The sequence below is a fragment of the Hakea prostrata genome, chromosome 3, assembly GCF_041222555.1.
Source record: "Hakea prostrata isolate BN-2017 chromosome 3, UWA_Hpros_2, whole genome shotgun sequence".
Lineage (NCBI taxonomy): Eukaryota > Viridiplantae > Streptophyta > Magnoliopsida > Proteales > Proteaceae > Hakea > Hakea prostrata.
In genome coordinates this window covers 23,969,011-23,989,209 of record NC_142602.1, presented here as the reverse complement: position 1 = coordinate 23,989,209, position 20,199 = coordinate 23,969,011, and the positions used below count along the sequence as shown (strand labels likewise).

Sequence of the window (20,199 nt, the reverse complement as noted above, 5' to 3'; positions counted from 1 at the left end):
CTAATCATTTGATGTTCAGTTTTGGCCTTTTTGGTTTACCAACCATCAATGCACAATTGAAGTACAAGAAAACCCAAAATTAGTTGAGAATAATCCCCAGGTGGGCTCCACTTTTATTCTTGAATAGGATTGAGATTAGAGTAATCAGAAACGGTAATCATGTGAGAATCCTTGAAGGATCACCACATGATCTCTCATAATCTACCACGTGTACAACGAACCTAAATGGACGGAGACGAAGAGTTGGGTATGCGGCATCGTTCATGTACGCGTCTCTTGGACGAGATTATTAATTAATAATCTAATAAAAGCCCATTAGCGGAAACTAATTTCCTTCTAAGATTTGAAATCCTTGGGATTTTTCACCCAATCAGAGTCATTAGAGATCGCCAAAACCGCTATCTGCGATTGGAGTGGAGATAATACTTGAAAGCACAGACAGCAAACACCAGACCCAGCAAAGCCGAAGAGTCAAACCGGAACAAATCTCTCTCGCTTCCGATAACATCTCAAGAAAAAACTGTAAATTAACGAAAAGTCGCCCAAAGTCCAAATTTCTTTCTCTGTCTTGATTTCATTTGCCGTTTTCTTTGCTTATTGTGATGAATCTGCTTCTGGGTTCATCTGTAATCCTTTCTGATCGGTATTCTTTCAACTGAGGAAAGAATTCCATTGCAATTCGATACGTTTCGTCTTTCGTGTTTCTCTTATTTGGGTGTGGTTAGAGCATTGATTCGACATCCAACGCGGTACGTTAGTACTTTATGGTACTACCCTGAAAACTTCTACTACTTCATCTTCTGGGTTTTCTTCTTTCTTTGTTATTTTGGTCGATCTGATGATTACTTTTGGGTAGTTCTTTTGGAAACTTTTGAATCTTGGATCATTTGGTTTGGCTGTTCGTAGGATGATTCAGTTATGTTGGTTTATTGTAGTGGGTTGAATCCCAAATTTGGGTTTAAGACTTTTGAGATTTTGAGACATGCTGTAAGCGAAGTTTGTGGTAGTTGATAAATTCGTACCATTTCGATGATGTTGAAACATTTTGATTTCAAGCACTGCTAGAATTGTTTTGATGGTTTTTCTAATTCGGTGACATGCGATTCATTTTTCAGAGAGGATGATCCTGTTGTAAGGAATTTCTTGTTTGTGTTTTAAGTTGTAGCTTATTATGGCAACTGACCACTGGTTTCTTTTGATTGTTGCAGTATTGATAGTTAAAAATGGGTATATATCTCAGTACCCCAAAAACTGATAAATTCTCTGAAGATGGTGAGAATGACAGAGTTAGATATGGTTTATCCTCCATGCAAGGTTGGCGTGCAACTATGGAAGATGCTGTGAGTACTCGCTGAAACCGACCTCATTATTTCTTGATTGCATTTTTTTTCACATTTTGAAATAAATTGGATTTTCAAAACATTTTCAAGTACATTAACCTTTTTTTACCGCCGGATGAACAAGTACATAAACTTTCCTTTTATTGTGATTTCTTTTCGATTGTTTGTCCTTCTCACTCCATTTGTGGATTTCACCATCCCTCATTTGCAAGATGTAGTTGCATGTGGCCCGTGAGCAAGGTAATTTGTGTTAGATGTTGTGAACTAAGTTAGATAGCTAGAGAGATGTTTTTGCTTACTAAGCGAGAAGGGATTGGTTAGTATTCTGTCAGACAGCCTAAGCCAAAATATATTCTGACAATTTTTGGCTTATATCAAGGAAGTGATCACCTGTTGGGTACTTGTAAATTCTCTTGTTTTCTAAATATGCATTTTTACCATTGAAGGGCAGCTCAGTTGGTAATGACCGGCACCTCTTATTCAAGAGGTGAATCTTGTATATCACAAGACTACAGCAGATGTCATCCAGATGGATTCTCTCTCTCTCTCTCTCTCTCTCTCTCTCTCTCTCTCTCTCTCTCTCTCATTATTGAGTGTCAACTAGGTGACTGCTGTTTGAACCTGTTTAGTAAAGAAATGCTTCATCATTTGGTGTATAGGATCTCCTTTTAAGGATGCTTTTTTGTGAAAGTTCATGTTTGTCAATCCCATTGTCTTTTGATTTTGTTAGTTCATACCTTTAATGCTGTCAAAACTATCGTAACATGGGATCAGATTGGCATCGTTAATTGGTCTTGCATGTACAGAAACCCCCTATATAGTCTTTTACTAGCCTAATGTTGCAATACATCATGACCTGAATAATTTTTGTCATGATTATTGTCATTATTCGGTTAGGTGGAGAAACTGTCATTATTTAAACCTGCATTTTATTCTCTAGTACTAGTATTTGTTTGCCACTTAATGTTTTCATAAACTTTGTCTTTAGTGATGCTTATGTTTTGTATTCAATAGCATGCAGCATATCCAGATCTGGGCACTTCCACATCTTTCTTTGGTGTTTATGATGGTCATGGGGGTAAGGATTATTCTTTGTACCTCTCAAATACTTATTGTAGAGTGTATATGTTCTCTATTATCCTCAGTTTGATTTTAGTTGAAGTTGTAATTTGTAAATGAAAAAGAAATAGCCCATGCACAAACTATTCATATTGGCACGGTTGTTTCAGTTCTATGCTGTCTCAAGAAATTTGGCAGAACTTACTTCCTACTTATTTGTTGCTTTTTATTGTGTTCAAGTACTTCCTCATAGATGGATAAAGAATACTGGTTTCCGAGATGAGTACTTTTTTCAGAATTCAAATTCTACTTACTGCAATGCTAAAGCAATCAAGTTGGTGCAGGAGTGCATTATTCTGTGTGGAGCTATATTTTTCATAATGTTTTAACAGTAATAATTACATGAATGATGCATTTGATCCTGTTTGAAAAATAATAAGAAGGTTGGTAGGTTATTATTTTTGTTCTTCTTGTTCTTGCCTTCCTTACTATCTTACAGAATTTTAGGTAGTCAGAGGACCGGCACGACCCATCCTTACCCACGTACAGAAAAAATGCTCTATCCCTATGGAGATGTAGAACTATCATTTCTCATAATTTACGTTTTGCCTAATTCCTTCTTTGTTGAAGAAGCTCTAGGTGAATGAAGATATTCATGGTACAAGAGTTTGATATTTATTCCTCACATTGTAACTCTGCCTTACTGGGTATTCGTGGCTATCTGTTTTGTGTTTATCAAAAGATTTCTTGATTAGGTTACCTACTCAACAATGCTTTTGCATTTCTGCAAGTGAAAATGTTGTTTTCCTAATGAGGGTAAGAAGAAGAACCGGAGTTGAATCCTCCTATATTGGTTTACCACGCAGCTAGTGAGAGTTGATTGTTTTGCTTTCGGATCCTACGTGAAGCTTTAAGTTTTGAATGTTTATCTTTTGTTAGGCTCATAATACGTATAGGAATTAACACGATCTTATCATAGGTGGAGTAGATTAGTGGTTATATTAGTTGAAGTTAGTTTTATTTTATATTTGAGCATAGTTTAGCTTATCTGAGGTTTAATTGGCCTATTCTTTTCTTCTTTAGTAGGCTAAAATACGGCATATTTGGAACTTATAGAGCTCCTAAAAGTGCTTGGCTGTTAGGAGCTAGTCGGTTTTTTGTAGTTAGTTCCCATTCTCTGTAATAGCAACACTAGTGAGGCTGTACCCATTCATGTATTTGGACATTATTATTCTCACCTGAGTTGGCAATATTTATGCTGCAAGAATCACAGGTTTTCTTGATGTGGATCCTTTGTTATCCCTATATTAAATTTTGCTTTCTAATTTTCATTTTAGCTCATATTAACATTTTCCTGACACAATCAGCCTCTTTCTTTAGTATTCTTTTCGACAGAGCAACTTCATTTCACGCTCATAAAAAGCTTCACTGAACCCTAGAAGAACCCTGCTAGATTCAGTGGTTCAAAGGGGACTCCTGGGAATTATTGTTTTTCCTATTTTTAATAGCAGCCTAATCTAGATGCAAAACTAGATAGCCCTGTTTTATTCTTTATAACAAATTAACTTAATTTCACACTTTAGGCTGGCTATTAAAGAATATGTTAGAACTATTGCAAGCCAGCCTAATCTGGATGCAAAACTAGATAGCCCTGTTTTATTCTTTATAACAAATAAACTTCATTTTACACTGTAAACCAGCTCCAGTGGACTGTAGAATATCCTTGCAATAGTTCTAACATATTATTTAATGGAAGCCTAATCTAGATGTAAAACTAGATAGCTGTGTTTTATTCTTTATGACAAATTAACTTCATTTCACGCTGTAAACCAGCTCCGTTGGACTGTAGAATATCCTTGCAATAGTTCTAACAAGTAACAGCTCCATCTGTACACTTTGTTTACTTGTAATTTCTGTTTATCGTGAGTGAATCAATGGTAAAATAATTTCTAGCCATTGAGCGAGACATCCTTCTCAAACCATACTGCCTTTTCATTCTCTCCAACACTCATCTCTTCATAATCCCCTAGTATTAATTTCTTTGTCAATGCAAATTCTCCTGTTTCTTTTCACTTTAGCTACTCCACAGTGCACTCTATCCTAATTCCACTTTACTGGGCTCCTAATTTGGATACTGGGTGTTTTTTTTTTTTTTTTTTTTTTTTTTTTTGAGAATGAGACTATTGTGGAATCCTTGTGTTACTCGTGCTATTGGCTTATTGTTTTCGTGGAATTTTTTGTTGGGTTCAAGAGCTGATAGCCGTTCATCTATATGTTTATTGACATCACATATTATTGTAAATTGCTTGCGATGTTATTTATTTATTATTATTATTTTTTATCTTTTTGAAACATAATGGGAGGTCCAAGATGACCTGAGATCACTTGATGCAGATCCATGACCAATTTGGCATCTCTTTAGTAGGATAAGCCTAGGATGAGAGATGTATATTTTTTGGCCCTTGGTACCATGGTTTAGCCTTTTAATGAGCCACTTCCGAGAACTTAAATTAGGGCTTTACAGGCTGCATGCGCATTGGCTAGTAACTTCTTACATTGTTTTATGTTTAGAGTTTTAATCAATCTATGTCGCAGCTACATCAAGCCATTAAAAGCCCAACTTCCAGCACTTCTTTGACTTTTTGGATTCCCAAAGAAACCCTTATTTCTTACCTAGATCAAGTTCAATCCAACCATTAGAACCCCCAAGATTGGAATGATCCCCCCCCCCCCCCCTACCGCCCCCCTTGATACAAGTGACAGCCCATCTAACCATTGCAACCTTCGTTCATGTGTACTCCAACTAACTGCCCTAAATCCCTATATATATAATTCCACGTATTGTAATTGTTTGTAACTTTAGTCATGATTGGGCAGATGATGAGGTGGTGATACTTGACGATAAAGAGATTCCTCAGAGTAATTGTTTTAGGTACCTAGGTTCAATCATAAGTAAAAGAGGTGATTTAGAGGATGATGTTTCCCAAAGAATTAAAATAGGGTGGATGAAGTGGAGAGGTGCGTCCGGGGTCTTATGTGATCGGCGTATTCCATTAAAGCTTAAAGGAAAATTTTATAAGACTGTTGTTCGACCAGCTATGATGTACGGTGCAGAGTGTTGGGATGTTAAAAAAAATCATATAGATAAACTCAGTGTAGCAGAAATGAGGATGCTAAGATGGATGAGTGGCAAAACTAGGATGGATAAGATAAGAAACGATCATATTAGAGTTGTATGGAGTTGCTCCCATAAGTGATAAGCTTAGAGAAAGTCGTTTGAAGTGGCACGACCACGTTCAACGGAGACCTATAAATGCCCCTGTTCGGAGAAGTGATATAATCCATATTGAAGGAACTAGAAGAGCTAGGGGTAGACCTAAGATAACCTTAGGAGAAGTGGTGAGAAAGGATATGTATAGTTTAGGCCTTGTATCTAGCATGGCCTCGAACAAAACTGATTGGAGGGCAAGAATCCATGTAGCCGACCCCATTTAGTTGGACAAGGCTTATTGTTGTTGTTGTACTGTTACTGCATTCCATGGTACACACACAATTAATCTTGAGTTGATCATTCATTCCAAATCTCTAATTGAGATACCCCATTTTGACACCATAGCCATCTCATTCTTGTAAATTTCTGAAGATTCTCACTCCAAGTGAAACATCTTAATCATCCTTTTTAAAGAGCAGTTTTACACCCTTCTTCATCACCAAAACAATTATACTATTTTGGGAACGAACCCTAACACACCCATGTCGATTATGGGCTACACGTACCCATAGCCAGCCCAGTTCGAGCTGGTTCTGTTTAGAGATCTTATGACTGATACCATAGTTGATCCTCATCAAATTAAGGCTACATCTTCACTTGGTGAGAAACAGCATGAGTGAGCTATGAAAAAATGTCACTTTTAGTAGAATATGATGGAACAGTAGAATGCTGACAGCTTGTAGTTCAAATGAACCTCACTCAGTTGCTGTTCTGACTCTGAGCAGCCTTCATGTGCTTGGATGTATGTGAACTCATTCATAGTTTGATGCTTTATTGATTCATTAAAGAATGTTAGCTTGGTTCAGTTAACTTGTTACTATATTTCTCTGTAATACATTTTCTTATATTGTTAGTCTCACATATTCCTCTAATATCCAGGTAAAGTAGTTGCTAAATTCTGTGCAAAGTTCCTTCACCGGCAGTTCCTCAAAAATGAAGCATCTTCAGCAGGGGACTTGGGTACTTCAATCCAGAAAGCTTTTCTCAGGTTTTATTCTAATTTTACCCTGGTACTCTGCACTACCACACACCCCACCACCTCAGTCCCTGCCCCCCCCGGGAACCTCAAAAAGGAAAAAGAAAATCTCTCTCAAATGTGTAAGTCATGTTGAAGGGATTCTCATGAGTTGAGGTGTTTGAAACCCGGCTTGACTATGTACATCAGGATATGGCAGGAGAGCTTAAATGAGATAAATGATAATTATATACTCTTATTGCACTGTTTTTTTTGGTTGCCTTTAAGCAGCTGTAACTCAGGGTAAATTTTCTTTCTTTCCTTTCTGTTTTACTTCTCTTGGTATAGAATGGATGAGATGATGCAAGGACAGAGAGGGTGGAGAGAGTTAGCTGTATTGGGAGACAAGATAAACAAGTTCAGTGGCATGATAGAAGGATTGATATGGTCTCCAAAGAGTGGGGAACCTAATGACCTAATTGATGATTGGGCTTTTGAGGAGGTATATTAATTGAAGAAACTGCTTTAATGATAAATATGTTATCTATTTCTTTGTGGTTTGATGGAACAGTTTAGGATTATCTGTGCTCTTTCTTTTGGGATCTTCTGTATCTGTTTCTTGTGCTGTGGTAACTTTCAAAGGATACCCCCCCCCCAACAGGGAAAGAAAAAAAAAAAAAGAAGGGGAAAAGAAAAGAGAGTCCAAAAAACTTCTTTGAGATTCTACTAAAAGAGACAGTGAGAGAGAGTTAGAAGTTCACTGTTAATAGTTTTAATACATTATATACTTTAATTGGTTGCCAGCCTGGGGAGGTGAGGCCCAAGCTGTGTAAGATGTGGTGTGTTAAAACAGCTAGCCTTTTTTTGTGCATTCCCTCTTTTCTATCCTCTTAGCTGTTAATGTTACCCGGCACAGAAACTTCTGGCATACACACATCAACATATTACTTTGACAAAACCTTTTTTATTTAACAGTACTGTAATGAAATTCTGTACATCCTTTCTGTGTATGTTAGAGGATCTGTGTGCATGGTTTTTTTCAAACTTCATGCTTTAAAATTTTCATTGTTATTTTATATTTTAGGTTAATCCTGAAATAAAAATCCAGTAACAGCCTTCTCAGGACAAGTAAAGTAGAAACAGAACAGGAAGAGAAAGTTTATGGCTTACAACAGAATGTTCAAAATGGTTCTGATGATAGAATAACAAGTTATGCTGAAGCCCCTCAGTACAACTAGGATATAAGTAGCAAAACTGGAATGAAATATTAATCGGAATTGTTTATTAGACAGAATCAGAATCTTATGGAGAATGAAATTATAAAGGGATAATTACTATTGCCCCCCTGTACTTTGATTTTATTACTAATAAAACCCTGTTCTTTACAAAATTACTGTTGCCCCCCTTTCTTATAACGGTGTTAAGTAGCCGTTAAGTTTGAATATGTAATGTCCACTTTGTCCTTCATTAAAATTAAGAAATCAAAAGACGATACTACCCCATTTATAAAAACCAGATTAAATGTCAATTTTACCCTAACTTCATTTATTTTGACTTAAAAAAATATTGGTTTTCCACCTTCACTAAACTTATTTATTTTGAATTAAAGAAATTGGCAAAATTCAAATTCGATTTGGTTTCCCACCTTCTCCTCTAGCATACGTAGGGAAGGAAACCACAAATTTTTTTTTTTTTTTTTTGGGGGGGGACTGGTGCTTTTTTAATATTGGAAACGAAACGTAACACCTCCCCATGGGAGTTTAAACTTTTAACCACTTTACTAACCCACCATTGACGAAACCACAAAATCTTGCCAGAGAAGGAATTAACGAAGTAGGTGATATTCAGTTTCCAAATTTGAGTTGAATTCTATCTTCCCTCCTCTTCGGTTTCTATTTTAATTTTATTCAATTATTATTTCTTTATTTTGGTGATTTTTTTTAGAGTAAAACAGATTATGATTATTTTTTTCTCTACAATTAATTAAGGGTATTACTGTAACTTGACAAAAGGGTAAATAAGTAAAGAGATAAGTAGAAGGGTATTTTGGGATTTTTAAAAAATATGGAAATGCCACATCATCAGTAAACTAACGGAACTTAACAGTAGGGGGGCATTAGTAATTATAGACAAAGTTAAAGGTTGGATTAGTAATTTTGCAAAATACAGGGGATACATTAGTAATAAAATCAAAGTACAGGGGGGCAATAGTAATTATCCCAATTATAAACTAATACTTGAATTTGAAGTAAACATATCAGTAGTTAAAGAAACATCAAAGGTTCTGCAGATCTGAAGTAATAATTTGTAAGAGAAGAAAAATAGAAGAGAGAACTCATTGCAATAGAATCATCAGTACTTGAAGAAGTAGAACGATAGAAGAATAGTTCAATTTATAGTATCAAGTCATGTCTAACTGATGGGGAGTATATACATAATTATATTAGACATTTGTTGTTAGACTTGTAAAAGAACTTCTTGCCCTTTCTCCAGATCTATCTGGGGAAAAGCCGTGGCGTCCATTTGACCCCGTTCGAGGCGTTCCTTTGGTTTTACTCATGATTGGTCTTGGATTCCAATAAACTTTTCAGGTACTTCCATCTGCGATCGGATTGGTAAGCTAGTGTACTATGCCTCTATTCATCACCTTTGGTGGGAGCACAACCTTTAAAGATAGACTTCCAAATCCCGCTCTATAGATAGGATTTGGAATGCCATCTATTGATGTATCTTCTAGACTGTCAGCTATCCCCCATCCCTTGGTTGATGATACCCCAAGGAACATGCTTATTGTTGTCTCCTGGGGCCTTAGTTCTTCTTTTCGGTTTTCTACTTAAAGACCTTGTTCTCTTGTTTCGTTTAATATAATTATTTATTCATCCAAAAAAAAAAAAAAAAAGAACTTCTAGTCACTTTCTTAGGCCGACATGACTTGATAGAGTCAGGACAGAATTTTCAGATATAATTTGACTAGTAAAGTAATCTCATTAAATTGTGTTACTACTAATCCTGTGTATCAACTTTTCTCCATTTTGTCTGCTTTTGAAGTTGGCTTTCTACAATAAATACCCAACTTTATTATATTAGACATTCCTAGTTAGACTTGTAAAAGGACTTGTACTCACCCTCTTAGGCTGATATGACTTAATAGACTTAAAACAGAATTTTCAGATAGTTAACCATTGTCATGATCTCATTAAATTTTGTACTACTTATCCTGTGTATCAACTTTACTTCCACTTTATGAGATTATAAAGTAGGCTTGTTACAATAAATACCCAACTTATACATATCTACCTAAAGTACAGTTTCATCCTGTTGGACTTTCAACTGCCCCTTAAACTTGCGTCTATGCTTCCATACAGGAACAATGTGTAATGTAACTACATCAATATGTGTTGTGTGTGAAATTATTTTGTAATGCGAGCTTTATTTTTTGGAAGATTGTATCCTACTGTAGTTAAGCATTTACAATTTTGCATTGTAATCAAACATCTCTTGTTTGCTTGAACATGCCCTCAAGCAAGGGTGCTTTGATATGTGTCTGGTCTTCTCAGTAACTTTTAGAATATGAAGATCATGGCTTATTTGCTCACATTGAAATTAGGGGCCCCACTCTGATTTTTCTGGACCAACATCTGGATGCACTGCATGTGTCGCGATTATCCGAAACAAACAAGTTGTCGTTGCAAATGCTGGTGACTCTCGGTGTGTAATATCTAGGAAGGGGCAGGTAACTTGTTTTCTGATCCATACTGTATTCTATATGTCAACAACTGTAGGTTATCTTGAATGAAATAGTTGATGTTCATCTTGTCCCATCATTGGAACTGTTGTAAGTGGTTACATTCTTGGTAGTCAATAATTTAGGCAGAAAAATATGTTCATAATCTATGCTGATGTTCACATAGCGAATATCTATCGTCTGTCACATTTTTCTGTTCCTGTATATGATTCTCTGACAAATCACAATTAAATATTAAGCCATGTGGCTTGGTCAACAATTCAATCTATGAAAGCCTCCCCACCCCCACACCCCCCCCCCCCAAAAAAAAAAAAAAAGAAGAAGAAGAAAAACACACACACAACTCTAGAAGGCCAGACTGTGTAGAGCATTCTTCTGTGTGGTTCATGCTGGAAACATTTAAGCGTAATATCACAGGTATCATGGCTTGATGAAGATGTGACTTGCCATTGAAATGTTTTGGCTTTGATGCAACTCAAAATACACAGTATCAATAATGCAACTCTCTTGTGTGACAAATGTTTGGTCTTTTTGTGAATGGTTTAGTAAAATTTTAGCATGTTATTGAAGGCATTCTCAGTTTGCTTCGAGGCAAGGGAAGTAGTTAACCTATTCACCATTATTTTTTAGTTCTGCCTTTCTTAGTTTAAGCATACACCTCTGTATCAAGGTCTGAGGTTCTGTTGTCTTAGTCTCCAATTGGTCCCAAAAATATCAGTAGCAAGTAATTTCCATTTGCTGGCTTTCATTGTTTTTTAAGAAATTCTCAACCTAGTGTTGCCATAATATGATGGTGTAAGATAATATGAAGAAGATATTAATGTTCTCTCACCATAAATTGACCTGCCTCCCCATCCTCCTCCATCATACTCCATTCATGATGGAACTCAAGCAAAAGGAGCTTCTTCTTTTTTATTTTCCTTTTTCCCCTTTTTTCTTGCACCCTATGTCAAGTTGATTTGTATCCCCCCAAAATACTCAGCTTTGTCTTCAGTTTGTTAGGTGAGATGTCCTCCAATTGTTTTTCTTCCTCTTCTCTTTATTTGCCCTTTCTTGCAAATTTTTTTAATTGTATGAATCATTTGGAATAGGAATGCAGCTCATTTCTGTAAGTTGCATATACAATAAAATACCATTGGAGGGATGGCTTTGATGACAAGCAGCATGAACTGGTCCATGGTGGATTTTAATTTTCAATAGATATTTAGTACTCATCAACTTGGGAATTATAATGTATTCGCTCCACTTTTTGGACCTTGTCATTGTATTCAAATTTTAAGTTTTATGCCTCACTAGGTCTTTACTCTACCTGGGGTGGTGGGAGAAAGGGCAGTGATATCAACCCTTAAATTAGCCTTTAAATACATGGACAGAATTTGCACAGTACTTGATGTGCCATTTCTTGTGCAGGCATTCCATTTATCAAGAGATCACAAACCTGACCTTGAGGTTGAAAAAGAAAGGATATTGAAGGCTGGCGGTTTCATTCATGCTGGACGAGTCAATGGAAGTTTAAACTTAGCTAGAGCTATTGGTAATAAGAAGGATGACCATTGATTAAATACTCTCCTTTATTTGCTTAAATATAATGGAATGGAGCATTTGGCAGTTTTGTTTTTTTCCTATGCCTTTCTAAATTCTAGGATGTCGTTGATTGCAGGAGATATGGAATTCAAGCAAAATAAATATTTACCTGCTGAAAAACAAGTAGTCACTGCCAATCCCGACATAAATACTGTAAGTACCATTACCCCCCCTGTAATGGGGATTTTTGGGGTAAAATCCATTGGATATGGCCTGAGGGATCACTCAGGTTAAAGTAAATTCAACCATGAATTTGGTCAAGCAGCTTGTATACCATACTTGGAAGTCTTCCATCTATAACAATTATCATTCTCCAAAAGAATTCGATAATTTTGTGGCTCTCATTGCCTCAAGTTAGGGGACATTTTTCTACTGTCTTTCTTCTCAAGTTCTCATTGTGAAAAATTGTGATTCATCTGCTTGATCTTTAACTTTTATTTTGCTCAAATGAAACTTAGAAATGCAAGTCATTTCCATCCCATGTAGCATCATAAGATAGGCTCCCATTTTTATCTGATTTGTAGCTTGGGCTGATCCCATTTGTTATAAGGTCAAATTTTTGTATGGTGGGCGACCCAATCTTGCCTTGCTTTTAGCAGGATCAAGTGGCATTGATACATTTAGCCCTTTATTCCCAATCCCTGGCTGATGGACTTGGGGTTTTGATTCATCTTTTTCCCCTTTTCCTTGGTCGCACTTTTATATATTGTAGAACTCTCCCTGTTTATTGAAGTGGCTTTGTTTTGACTGCAACTGTTCTTTTATGTTTGTTTCATTTCTTAGGTTGAACTTTGTGATGACGATGAATTTATCGTTCTCGCATGTGATGGCATTTGGTAAGTTGATTTCTTCATATTTAGTAAGTTTGAATTAACCTCTACTGCATCCAATGAATAGGAAATAGAAACCCAGTATCCTCTTTAGCAGTGGATATGATTAGTCATTGTCGAATACTGAATAATGGTAAGGTGTGATACACCCTCCAAAAATGGTAAGATGTGATGGAGGTGGTGGAAAAAAGTAATAACAAATGCATCGTACTAGTTTTTTTTCCTTCTTTTTGAATGAATGTCGTGCTAGTATCTAAGGTCCACGTAGTTTAATCAATTAGCCTGATAGTTGACTATACACGCAGAAGATCAATCAAAGGTGTTTCCCTGAACTCTGGGGTATCTGTGGCTAAGCTTCTGGGTGAGAGGCCGCTCCAGAAATGAAGGATCTGTCACTTCTGCTTTTGCGGATTCTTGGAATCCGGCTTATGTCGTGCCGAGTGATGCAGTTGCATTAGTCTTAAGCGGGTCTGAAGCTCTGGAAGGTTGGAGTGCTGGTGGCATTCCATTGGCTAAAATTTAAGGGGTGTTACATTTATACTGGGCCTACTTTGTAATCCCAAGTGGGTAATTTAGTTTTTACATTACATATGGGATCTTAATGAGTTTTTAAGAGTACTGTTTTTAGTTTCTATAAAGTCAGCATAGGAAAGTATTTTCTGAGTTAATTTAAGGGTTTTTTGAAGATCTTAATACATGTAATACAACACAGTTTTTGCAGCATCTAGGTGCCTGAGGTTATTCACGGTGCCTTTGATGCCTGCCTGCCATCCCCTTGACCACTATGATCACCTGTCTCACCAAATAGCTAATGTCAGCCGTCTCACCAATTAAGGACAATTTGAGAAAAAATATGAGATTGTTTGAAGAGCTTTCTATTGTTGAGCAATATGTACAGGATTTGTATGCCAAATCTGATTTCTTCGTCGTCCTAATCTGCTTTATCCTGCTTTATCGGGGTCTTATCTAATGATTTTCTCTTTTTCTACTGTTCTTCCTTTTGATTTCTTTCTGGCTAGATTTTCAGGTTGCTAGATTGCTAATCTTCCTTAATTCTGTTTTGTTTCATCCAATGTATGTTCTTCCTCTCCCTTGTGGATTTTGCAATTTAGATAGGTTTTTGGTATGATTGTGTTTCTGGTTTCTAGAACCCTGAACTGCAGTACTCATAGGAATGCTTGTTGCACCATAATCTCAAAACTGGGGTGAAGGGGATTGTCATGTCTCACACTTGAAATTAATCTTAGTTTACCCCTTGGCTGAGTGTACCCCGTAATCCCTTCTTTATTAATGGCAGGAAGTGGTGTCAATGAAGACTTTGTAGATGATGGAAGAAGTCAATGGGTCAAAGTGCACACATCTTTGTCTGAATGCTAGATTCTCCTTTGCCAATCATTTTCATTAAGAATTGAGTTCTTAAAAAGATCCAGAGTAATAATTATATAGTTACATTGAAAGACCCAAATCCACCCCTGTAGTTTTCTCGCCCCCTTCGCTCCACTTCTTTAGGACAGAGAAGGAGTTCCCACATCTCATTCTTGTTCACCTGAAGCTGAGGCTCAATCTGTTTGATCCCTTCTTTTGGAAATGTAGGGATTTATCACTGTGTTGAGAAGTTCCTAGCAGGGCCTTAATGATCTGTGAAGAACTGAAGTCTTTTACATATATTAGCTCTTGCCATGGATGCTGTAAGCTTATAAAGGCTGTCCATAGTAACCAAAGGTTCCTGACAAGATGGTAATGTCTCCAGAAAACTGTTATCAGATGGAAAATTGTTTGTTCAGCTATGAGATCGGCTTCCTTTTTACCCCAAGGACACGATTTCTATAGCCCCTGCAGCTTGTAAAGGTTGAAGCGAAATGAATACTGGAAAACAGACTAGAAGGACCATAATATTTTCTCTGATGCTGTTGTGATGTATATTTGTGTCTTGCTTATATTGTTTTGCCTGAATAGATATTAGTCATTTATAACATGTAACTGATAATGGGGTTTCTGTCAGGGATTGCATGTCAAACCAGGAACTAGTTGATTTTGTTCATGAACAGCTGAAGACTGTGAGTGTTCCAGACCTCTCTGATATGAAATGACAATTTTTGTTTGATTTGCTACTCATTCATCTGGTCAATGTACCATTGTACCATGCCTGCTTTAGGAGTGTGAATATAATATCTATTCAAAGTGAGTCCCAGTGGAATGCTTATTTCTGATATATAAATCATAATTTTTGTAGGAGAGCAAGCTGTCTGTGGTTTGTGAAAGAGTATTGGACAAGTGTTTGGCACCATCTACGGTTGGTGGTGACGGATGTGATAATATGACGATGATCTTGGTTCAGTTCAAGAAACCAGGTGAGCCTGTGGCACCCACAGAGGAGTCATTGCAATCTGAAGCGACAGAATCGAATCCAGCACCTGTGGAGGCTGATCCAAAGCCTGCAGAGAATGAAGCAAATTAGATTTATGCTTACTGAATGGTTGGATGCTATTTCCAGTTGACAGGATCTCTGGTGGACTGGGAGGAAGAAAAGAAGGGTAGAGGGTGGGTGGGGAGGAGTAAGAGGAAGCAGGAGTTGTTTCTCTCTTGACATGTTAAGACTTTGATTCTTACAACATATCATCATATCTGTAAATGTGGATAGTCTAGTGGAAACTGAGTAAAGGAATGTTTAGCAAGTTTTTTTTGCTTGTATTTGTGGTCGCCAATAACTTGTCTAGCCTTTTTTTTTTTTCTTTCCTTTGGCTACCACATCAGGATTCAGGATTGTTGCAATAGGACTTGTACAGATCCCATTGACCAGCAGCTTCTATAAACAACGGATTATAAATTAGCAAAGTTCCTGTGATGGCTCCCTGGCTGTATCTAATGACCTAGGGTGTCTATTTCAGTATTTCTTGTGTTATTCTCCACCTCTGAAGAAGATAGGTTCATAAGTCTGGAATCACTAGCCTGACTTTCTGTCACTATACATTCAGGGAGATTTAGCTTATCAGTTTCAGAGTAGGTGACCATCTTGAATGTGTAATGAAAGGAACCTCGAAGTAGTGGTATTCTTTCCCCTAATAGAGGATCCTTATTACCCTAATAGTGAATCATCGATTACTGAAGAAAAAGATTTAGCCATGAGCTACTTTTATCTGCATTGGGCTTTTTTAGTGTTCTAACCTTCAGCTGCATTTGTCTGTATCGGCTTTGTTGTGTTCTGCCCCCTTGGAATACTTCTTATTACATATTACGTTTTTTTTCTTCTCTTGTACGTGAATAGGTAGTGATTGATTGAAAATAATAATAATGTGCTCAGTATTTGATGGAAAAAATTAGCAGAAGCTATGGTTCATCAAAGCCGGCACCCAAAGGAAACTAGGATTTCTTAAGAAAATGGCGAGTTCATTGACAATTGGGCATAGTAATTTGAAATGAGAAAGGGAAGAAATTTAATCAGCTAGGGGAGAACCATTGCTTCATGAAGAGTTTATTCCTTGCTAAAACCAAACGAGTATTTCGGAGCTGCTTAAGAAAGAAGAAACATTGGTGTATATTAGAACCGACCAATTGATGAAGCTTTCTAGTTTTCGATATCAGAGGAAACTGGGCGAGAAAGAAACCAAAAGAACCCATCAAAATCGTCAACAGGTTGGTTCTTGATTGTGTTTGCTTTTGGCAAGGAATCAACTCTTCATGAAGCAATGGATCACCCCTATGTGATTCAGTTTCTTCCCTCTTCTCATTTCAAATTCCTGTGCCCAATTGTCTATGAACTCCATTTTCTTAAGAAATCCTAGTTTTCTTACGATGCCAACTTTGATGAACCAGAACTTCTGCTAGTTTTTCCACCAAATCCTAAGCACAAGTAGTCATGGAAACAGATCGTGAAATTGAGCTAAATCAGGTTCATCTCATTATGTTCCCCTTTCTCTCTCTTTCGATTATGTTTCGAAAAGGTTTGAATTTGAGTTTGAAATTCCAGCAATTAGGATTTCATTCCAGGTTTTGAAAAAAGTGAAAATTAAAGGGATCTAGTGTTTATACTTGGGATCCAGAATACCAGATCTAGAAACCCTCTCCATCTGCCTGTAACTCCACTTGCAGACTTAGAGAGAGAGAGAGAGAGAGAGTTCTTGCAGAGACAGTGGACATGTTTTTCGAAAAAGATCTGGCAAGGTGTAGGTAGAAGATGGGCACATCTAAGGTTGGACATGAAAAGATATTAAATAGGGGTTAAATAGGTAATTTAGTTGCCCAAAAGGCATAAAGGTTTCACTTAATTGTGGGAGATTCATTGAACATAAATATGTGAGAATCTCTTGTTTGTATTCTTTAAGATGGAATTAGAAACAAGAAAAAGTCATGAGATCTCAAAGAAGACAAAATTTTCGTTTTTTCTTTTTTGATGAAAATAAAAATGCATTAAGAAAAATTAAAAGCAGTTACAGATATTAGCTGTTCTATTACAGTCATCCATCTGATTAACACATATAGTAGCATAGTTTTCAAAATATGACTGAAGCATTGGGTTTGGGAATATATGATAGTTCACATTCTTGGTTTTCTTGGCTAGATCCATGAGCATGTGTAGTTCCCCTAAAGTCCATGTCTCTCTTGAGGGCCATGGTAATAGTGCTACTACTTGTGCATTATTGGTCCAGATTCCTTGTACTTGTAATCCATGAGCATGTGTAGTTCCCCTAAAGTCTATGTCTCTCTTGAGGGCCATGGTAATAGTGCTACTACTTGTGCATTATTGGTCCAAATTCCTTGTACTTGTAATCCAATTCCTATAGCCTTGTTCATTCCTATCTGTAGTCCTTTTAGAGTCGCCTCCAAGATGTTTTTCGTATTTCCTTTGCAAAATTAACAGACTGTATATGTCCATCTATACATAACCCCGTGCTCTAGCCTGCTCCATCTAACTGCTAGTTAGGAACCCTTGCACACATTAAAACAATTTTGTTAGTTCTTGGTATGATTTTGCACCAACTATGACATTGTTCTTGTAGATTAGCATTATTGTAGATTCTAGTTAATTGTGCACAATCATTTTCCTTTTTTAGATCTAACAGTTGGATCCAATGATTTAGGTTTCCTAAAACCTGCGCTGGGTTAGGTTGTTTTAAATTAAAAACCCTTCCATTTCTTTCTTTCCAGATGAAATAGCAAGTTATAATGAAGACCGACATAAACCAGCGGAAATTATCCTTTTCTAACTATGCACCCATATTGTGACACCAGCTTAGCATGGACGTATCCGCCCAATTTTCTGTACGGAGCGCCAGTGGTCTTGCCGCGTATACTCTTTTTCCCCATTCATAGGAGATGAAGATATGCCCATGTTGTTTCATCTTCTTTCCCGCAAGTCTGCACTCTGGTTGAATGTTTATCCATTGATCTAGCTTTGCTCTTACCGATAACCCTGCATTTAAGCACGCCAGAAGAAAACTTTAAATTTGGGATGTATTGGTAGTTTCCACATTTTTTTTCCACCAATTTGTAAATTGGTGTTTGTGTGTCGTGAAACGTTGTTTCACAATTTCACAAAATGCCAGCTTAATCGAAAATTCTCCATTTGGAGAAAGAGACGAAGACCAAGAGTCTTCCTGGTCCTCATAGAGAGTTGGCATCGTAATCATAGGGGTTGGGATAGAAGAAGTAGAAGATATCTCCCTAATATGTAGCTCATTTGCCACGTCTGCCATTGTTGCATATCTTGGCCATCTGTCGAAATCCTTCTCTTTTATTCCATTGTTTGTTTGTTGGTGGTTCCATGGATCAAACCAAAATGATGTTGTCCGACCATCCCGAATTTTCGAGTCACCATATTCTTTAGCTAAGGAATAATGTTTGTGAAACTGTTCCAAACCCAAGACCCTTTTTTCCCCGATACCTTAGGATCAAAGAAACTTCGGTTATTGAAGTACTTTGCTCTTTAGACTAGCACCCATACCGCGTTTGGGTTAGAAATTATTCTCTAGCCTTGCTTCAGTAACAACGCAGAGTTGTAGTCTTCCATTTTTTAAAAACCCATTCCTCCTAATGATTTTGGTTGGCAGAACTTTCCCCATGCAATGAGATTTAAATGGTTGGTTTTATGAGGTTGTTCATTCCAGAATCTTTGGCAGATTGCATCGATTTTTTTGCATGTCTTCTTGGGGAATCTTAAGCATTGCATTTGGTAGAGCACCATAGACTGAATGGATGCTTGGATTATAACTCCCCTCCCTGCAAACGATAAGTTGGTCACCTTCCAGAAAGACATCTTCTTGGTCATCCGATCCACCATTGATTGTAGTAATCTGGCTTTCGCCCTTCCTGGCATCAGAGTTGATCCAAGATACATAGTCTCTCCCTTGATTTATGAGACTCTTAAGATTGATAATATCCCCCGTTTCTCATCATTCTGTACATTCCTGCTAAAGAACACCCCACTTTTCTCAAAATTTACTTCTTGTTTTGTTAAATCTAAGAATAATTCTAGGACAGCTTTTAGGGCCAACACTTCTTCAATATCGGCTTTGCAGAACAAGAACGTATCATCTGCAAAAAACAGTGGAAAAAACAAAATTTTCGTTTTCACTTCTTTAAGATGACATCAAAAGAATTACTACAATTAAAGGGTCCAAACTTGACGAATGCAGATAAAAGAATTTTAAGAGTCGATGGAGATGGAGATGGAAAGGGAACAGAAGAAAAGATAGAGAAGGTGTAGAGGGAAGAAGAAATTTAACCGTTACTCTAACCATCAGCCTTGTTTTTTTATTATTTATTTATTCTTATAAATTTAACCTGATAAAAGGTTATCTTAATTAACATATAAATGATGAGAAAAAATAGAAATTTTATAGAATGATTTAGATTTAGTTAATAAATTTTGACGGTAGAAATTTAGGATGGTTCTGGTAACAAATTCAAACGTGCTCTCAGCTACTCTTCCCAAAAACATAAATGGTAAAATTTTAAAATGCACCGATAAAGCTCCAACCACGACCTCTTTACTTTATTGCCTTTTTTGTGTTTTTTGGTAAGATTGCTTTATTGCCTCTACAAGCACTGATACCTTTCCGAAATGTACAGTGAAATGGACAGTAGAGAAATATGTGGTAAGCATAATTTACCACAAACCTCACCGATGGATAGAAAAGGAAAAGGTTATCCATCCCATTTACACACGTCAGATGATCAAAACGTCCAAGCAATCCGTACTGGAATATTTGCCGTTAGATCCGAACGTAAATTTCGAGGATCTGAGCACACGCTAGATTTCAGTATAAAGGCTGCCACTTTGTACAGAGTGGGGACCATTTAAATGTCCACCCAGAAGTAGAATGTCCAATTGACCAAATAGTGACCTCGATTGACCAAACGCTGTCAGAGTAGATAACATCATTCACGGGTGTACGGAGACAAAATTTAATTTTCTT

At 36.9% G+C, this 20,199-nt stretch overlaps 1 protein-coding gene across 2 annotated transcripts; it reads left to right on the top strand.

Annotated features, from left to right (window-relative positions):
• Window positions 1-356: 356 nt before the first annotated feature.
• Window positions 357-15,459, top strand: LOC149021767 (putative protein phosphatase 2C 60). Of its 2 annotated transcripts, none has more exons than XM_089149961.1 (11): window positions 357-749; window positions 1,209-1,340; window positions 2,355-2,418; window positions 6,550-6,658; window positions 6,974-7,127; window positions 10,233-10,358; window positions 11,781-11,904; window positions 12,031-12,107; window positions 12,738-12,790; window positions 14,787-14,841; window positions 15,018-15,459. In XM_089149961.1, the coding sequence occupies exons 2-11, from the start codon at window positions 1,224-1,226 to the stop codon at window positions 15,240-15,242; spliced, it is 1,104 nt and encodes a 367-aa protein (XP_089006087.1). In that variant the 5' UTR covers window positions 357-749; window positions 1,209-1,223; the 3' UTR covers window positions 15,243-15,459. The 2 variants fall into 2 exon arrangements, with proteins under 2 accessions (XP_089006087.1, XP_089006088.1); XM_089149962.1 differs by having other exon boundaries at window positions 357-767.
• Window positions 15,460-20,199: the final 4,740 nt, after the last annotated feature.